The sequence below is a fragment of the Otolemur garnettii genome, unplaced genomic scaffold (genome assembly GCF_000181295.1).
Source record: "Otolemur garnettii isolate 467f Iridium unplaced genomic scaffold, OtoGar3 scaffold00013, whole genome shotgun sequence".
Lineage (NCBI taxonomy): Eukaryota > Metazoa > Chordata > Mammalia > Primates > Galagidae > Otolemur > Otolemur garnettii.
This window is the reverse complement of record NW_003852408.1, coordinates 27,787,026-27,793,355: the sequence shown is the minus strand read 5'-3', so window position 1 is coordinate 27,793,355 and position 6,330 is coordinate 27,787,026. Positions and strand designations below refer to the sequence as shown.

Genomic DNA, 6,330 nt, shown 5'->3' with positions numbered 1-6,330 from the left:
AAAAAAAAAAAAAGAGACTTGGTAAGGTTGTGCATTTTAACTGGCACTGTAACTCTCCAATCTGCAGTCAGGTATATCTGCCCTGCGGCTGCACAATAAGGGATTCTTTTGAGACTATCATGAAAGCCTCTGGTTCTTCTTCTGCACTACCTTAAGTTGGGAGTTCAAGGCCTAAAACACTTATTTCCTTTCATAACCTCTATAATGCAGCCAGAAATAGCCATGCACTTCACAATCTTTTTGTAATTCCTACAGTTGCCATCAACAGTCATTTGACTACCTAAAATTTGTTCCCTACCCTACTGCCATTTCATCTCATGCCACCACTGGAGATAATTTTAATAATCTTCTTGCTGCTGCACACCACAGACTAACAAGGATAGATGCCATCATGACATGATCAAGATGCCTGGTTCCAGAATTCCATCTTTTGGGAGGCAGGGCAGAGTTTTGCTTTCTCACACCAGCTAGAGTACAGGGGCATCATCATAGCTCACTGTAACCTCCAATTCCTGGCCTCAAGCAATCCTCCTGCCTCAACCTCCTGAGCAGACTGCCTCAAAACTACCTCCCTGACCAACAGGGTCAAATGGTTTTCATGGAAGTGAAAATGTATGAGGGGAGTGAACATCATTTTGTGTTTGGGGGGGAGTGTAGAGCACACAAGCACAGTGGGAAATCATGCTAGTACTTACATCCTATGAACAAAAAATGGTGGATAAGATCTTCCCAAGGTGGAGTTCTTAGTATTATAATAAGCTAGGGGTTAATATTGGTCATTCTTTTAGCCTTGTGTATAGGTTCAGTGAGTCCTTGGGCATAATCTGTGGTGATGTGTTGCTTATCTTATCTTTTCCAGACAGTTGGTATAAGGCTCTGTAGTTATCTCACGGCTGCAAGGAGGTTTTCACCCTTCTGGGAACTCAAAATGGAATGAATGTATCTGTGTAACAGAAAGTAACAAAGTTCTGGTCATCAAATCTTACTGGTTTGGAAACTTGAAATATAAGAGACATGTAATATATCATTAAAACTACCTCATGGAGCTAGTTACACAAGTACATTATGCACTTAAAAATCTTATGTTTACTATTTCAAAAACTTATTTAGAACAGCATTTTGATGGGATGTCTTTAAAATTCCAAACAGCCTTGAAAATGAACTTGTTGGTGCTCCTCACTAATGGGCACCATGTTAAGGGTGTATGGCACACTTCCTGGGTGCGGGACACAACTACAACAGGGACCTTACCTAACAAATGCAAACACTGCAGCCTAATCACTTATACCCTCATATCAATCTGAAATTTAAAAAAAAGAAAACGATCTTCTGAAACACCACAGCTTGACACAATTACCTGGAAAGAAAATCTAAAAGTATGATTTCTGCCAAATGGAATATTAAATAGCGATGTTTCATTATATTTGCTATAAATGCCTAAAGAGTTGGCATTTTCAATGAGGTAAGCTAAAATGCATTCCTTTTTCTACCTGTTCTTGACATGTTATATTATTTTTATATTAATTTATTTAATTTTTGAGACAGAGTCACCCTGGGTAGAGTATCCAGGCATCACCACAGCTAACTGCAACCTCAAATTCCTGGATTCAAGTGATCCCCCGTCTCAGCCTCGCCAGTAGCAGGACACTACAGGAGCCCAACACAACGCTCAGCTAATTTTTGTATTTTTATTTTTATTTTTTTTGAGACAGAATCTCAATCTGTCGCCCTGGGTAGAGTGCCATGGCGTCACAGCTCATAGCAGCCTCAAACTCTTGGACTCAAGCGATTCTCTTGGGACTGCAGGCGCCCGTCAAAACGCTCGCCCACTTTTTGTTGCGGTTGTCATTGTTGTTCAGCAGGCCCGGTCAGGTTCGAACCCGCCAACCTCGGTGCAGGTTGCCGGCGCTGTAACCACTGTGTACGGGCGTCTAGCTCTTGCTCAGGCTGGCCTCGAATTCCTGAGCTCAAGCAATCCACACGCTTTGGCCTCCCAGAGTGCTGGGATTTACATACGTGAGTCAACGCGCCCGAGGTTTTGATCTTTAATACATTGGAAAAAGTGTTGGTCGAGGCAGGGCAATAATAACTACTAACGTTTCTCAGAAGACAACACTCTCCGTTCGCCAGCAACTCCGCCTCCAAGCTGCAGACAGGCTCTGAAAACCTACTAACCACAATCCGGTCTTTGGGCTATGAAGCTGGCATTCAGTTCAGACCCTGGGGATGCACTGGGCTGCTCGGCGATCTATTGCTCTCCCCCGCAGGGCGTGGCCACGCCCCCAGCAGCCTATTCGCTCGCGGGTCCTCCGGCTGCCCCCGCCCACACGCTATTGCCGTAGGTCGCACCAGGCAGAGGCGTTGCTGCCTGAGCCCTGGATCCGAGACGTGGCTCCCAGGACGGAAGAACCATGTTGGATTTCGCGATCTTCGCCATAACCTTCTTGCTGGCGTTGGTGGGAGCGGTGCTTTACCTCTACCCGGTAACCGCTGGCTCAGCCCTCAAGGGCTCTGGCCGCTGCCCCAGCTTCTCTCCCAGCCGCACCTGCATTGACTGGCCCTCTGCTATCCACAAGGGGCGGGCCTGAGTGGAGGGCTTGGGCTCTGGCGCGGGAACCGCCCCCGGAGTCACGTGACGGCCCTGCGAGGGCGCGAGTTCTAAGGCGCTTCGCTGCAGGCCAGGGGGACGCGGGGCTCAGTTATCCAGTCGTGTGCAGAGCACCCGAGGGAGGGTTGAAGACTGGTCCACACTGGCTGGCCTCCCTTCTCTGCCCCCGGAATCCCACGCCACTTTTCCGAGGCGGCTTTGAATTATTTGGGGTGGTCTTTTGGTAGTAAGTTTCCAAACCCGAAGTCTGCCTCTGGTGCGGTGGCTCACGCCTGTAGTCCCAGCTACTCAGGAGGCTGAGACAAGAGAATCGCTTAAGCCCAAGAGTTTGAGGTTGCTGTGAGCTGTAACGGCACGGTACTCTACCCAGGGAGACTGAGACTGTGTCAAACTAAAGAAAACCTGGATTTCTGTTTTCTAGTGTGGCAGAGAGGATACTTCAGGGCGCGCCACACCTTTCTCTTTTCCTGAGGATTCTTTGAAAACTTTTCGTGTTGTCTGCTTTTTTTTTTTCCGTCTGTCGACTTACGGTTACTGAAATCCAGTGAGCTCGAGGTCCAGGCCTTAACCTCTCGCGGGATTGCAGACGCAAGTGGGCTTCTGGAAAGAAACTGCGCTACCGGTTACTGTGCGCGCTGTCCCCCTGCCACAGTGCTTTGCCTCTGCGTCACCTGTTATTTCTGTCAATCTCGGAGGTTGTGAACACAAGAGTTAGTTATGAAGAATAGTCTTTATTTATTTATTTATTTTTTTGAGACAGTCTAAGTTTGTCGCCCTCGGTAGAGTACGGTGGCATCATAGCTCACAGCAACTTGAAACTCTTAGGCTTGAGCAGTCCTCTTGCCTCAGCCTCCCAAGTAGCTGGGACTATAGGCATGTGCCCCCTTGCCCAACTAGTTTTTATATTTTTTAAGTAGAGACAGGGTCTCTTGCTCAGGCTGGTCTGGAACTCCTGAGCTCAGTCAGTCCACTTACCTCGGCTTCCCAGAGTGCTAAGAAGAATTTTTTGTCAGATTTGTGCACTGTAGGATTCGTAGCGCATGAAACTCTGGCACATAACAGATTGAAAGAATAAACATTGCTGTTTCTATGGGCTAATCAAAGCATAGTCTCATTTAAAAATTATCCAAAATTGGCTCAGCGCCTATAGCTCAAACGGCTAAGGCACCAGCCACGTACACCTAAGGTGACGGGTTCGAATCCAGCCCGGACCCGCCAAACAACAATGATGGCTGCAACCAAAAAATAGCCGGGCATTGTGGCGGGCGCCTGTGGTCCCAGCTACTTGGGAGGCGGAGGCAGGAGACTTGCTTGAGCCCAGGAGTTGGAGGCTGCCCTGAGCTGTAATGCCACAGCACTCCACCCAGGAGAACAGCTTGAGGCTCTGTCTCAAAAAAAAAAAAGTTATCCAAAATTAAAGACCTAGGGCAACTGAATATGTTAAATTCCTCGCAAAATTAGATTTCTGGAAGCTCTATATTGTGCTGTTGTGATCCAGTTTAATCTGTTTATCATTTTTGAAACAAACATTAAGACAGAGTATGGCCACCAGTGATGGACTTTCATTCAAGGACTTTTTTTTTTTTTTAACTTTATGACTCCCATGTGTGCAACCTTCTTGGCTCTTTTATAAGGACACTTAATTATGTTTATGAGGGCTCTGCCTTTATGACCTAACCACCTCCAAAAGACCTTACCTAATATCATATTTAGAATTGGGTTTCAGTATATGAATGTTGGGGACACAAATATTTAGGCCATAGCAATCAACTCTCTATTTTGGTGAATTATTTGACTAGAAAGAATATACTTATTTTAAGAATGAAACTGTTATAAGCATGGATTTTTTTTTTTTATGCTAAGTCCAGTTGTCCTACACCCAAGAGGTCTGCCGTGTACCTTTACATTTTGTCCATTAAGTGGGAACACTCAATCCTCCCTCCTCCAGGATATATGAAATTTATTATATTAATTTTTTTCTTTAAGGCTTCTAGACAAGCTGCAGGAATTCCAGGGATTCCTCCAACCGAAGAAAAGTGAGTAGAGTTTTGGAATCAAGCAGATTCAACTTTTCATTTTTGATATAAAAACTAAAACCATATTTTTCTCTTATCCTTCTTATTTAATTCCCCTTGTTTACCCTAAATTTACCACTGCTCAAATAACCTTACTTTGTTAGGACCAGATAAGAGGACTGTATAAATCAAATCTTTAATTTCTTTTACTTCTTCTTGTTCAAAAAAGCTGAAAATAGGATTAAGATAGAAAAAAAGAAGAAAAAAATTGCCATAGCTGGTCTGATGATTTTTACCAGCCTATGTTGATGTCTATTATTATCTCAGAATTATATGCAAAAATTGGATGGTTTTCCAGTACCTCAGTCGATGTTCCTTGTGTAACTTTTTTACTTGAAGTGTTATGAGTTCTCAAAATATCAGATAAATCCATGTCTTGTGAGAAGGCAAATAAAGGGTGGTCATAAAATTCATGTGCAATTTAAAGTAGACTACTATTTTAAACATAATTGAGTTTTGGATTTTGTAGTAATTTGAATTTCATGAGCCTTTGTTTTCATCTGTGGACACAGTTAATTGAGTCAACTGTTGTTTTTGTGATTTTTCTTTCCCAAGTTAAATTGATTATTTTGTCAAATGTTTCTGTTTTATCAGAGATGGTAATCTTCCAGATATTGTGCATAGTGGAAGTTTACATGAGTTCCTGGTTAATTTGCATGAAAGATACGGGCCTGTGGTCTCTTTCTGGTTTGGAAGGCGCCTTGTGGTTAGTCTGGGCACTATTGATGTATTGAAACAGCATATCAACCCCAATAAGACATGTAAGTTTAATTTTTTTTCTAATTAGCTGATTCTTTTAAGAAAGAATTATGAAGAATTCTAACTTTGTTGTCCATGGTAGAGTACCCTAGCATCGTAGCTCATAGCAACCTCAAATCATTTGGGCTCAGACGATTCTCTTGCCTCAGCCTCCCAGGTAGCTGGGACTGCAGGCACCTGCCATAACACTCAGCTATTTTTAGACGGGAGGGCTTGCTCTGGCTCAGGCCCATCTCAAACCTATGAGCTCAGACAATCTGTCTGTCTTGGCCGCCCAGAGTGCTAGGATTACAGGCGTGAGCCACCTTGCTCAGCCCTGGAATATCTAAATTTATTGAATGCTTTGTACTTGTGCTAGGCATTGTACTATAATCTCGATTACCTCATTTAAGGTGGTATTGTAAAATAATTATCTTTTTCTTTATAGGTATATACAATAAAATCCCAATGTAAATTACAACAGGATTTTTCTAGGAACCTGAAAAAACAGTTCCAGGGTACATCTGAAACAGTAAATGTACATGAGCAACCAGGAAAAACTTTAAAAAGAATATTGGCTGGGCATGGTGGCTCATACCTATAATCCTAACACTTTTGAGAGGCTGAAGTGGGTGGATCAGTTAAGCTCAGGGGTTGAAGACCAGCCTGAGTAAGAGCTAGACCTCATCTCTATTAAAAATAGAAAAACTGGCTCTGCGCCTATGGCTCAAGTGGCTAAGGCGCCAGCCACATACACCTAAGGTGGTGGGTTCAAATCCAGCCCGGGCCTGCCAAACAACAATGATGGCTACAACCAAAAAATAGCCGGGTGTTGTGGTGGGCGCCTGTGGTCCCAACTACTTGGGAGGCTGAGGCAGGAGACTTGCTTGAGCCCAGGAGTTGGAGGTT

General features: G+C 44.0%; 1 protein-coding gene across 1 annotated transcript in view; it reads left to right on the top strand.

Moving 5' to 3' along the window:
* The first annotated feature begins 2,286 nt into the window (after positions 1-2,286).
* Positions 2,287-6,330, top strand: part of LOC100960754 (cytochrome P450 20A1) — a 61,915-nt gene continuing 57,871 nt past the window's right edge. Inside the window, exons 1-3 of the mRNA XM_023510381.1 lie at positions 2,287-2,483; positions 4,595-4,644; positions 5,278-5,444. Of these exons, the coding sequence (XP_023366149.1) occupies positions 2,412-2,483; positions 4,595-4,644; positions 5,278-5,444 (289 nt within the window). The 5' untranslated portion in view covers positions 2,287-2,411. The remainder of the gene's footprint in view (positions 2,484-4,594; positions 4,645-5,277; positions 5,445-6,330) is intronic.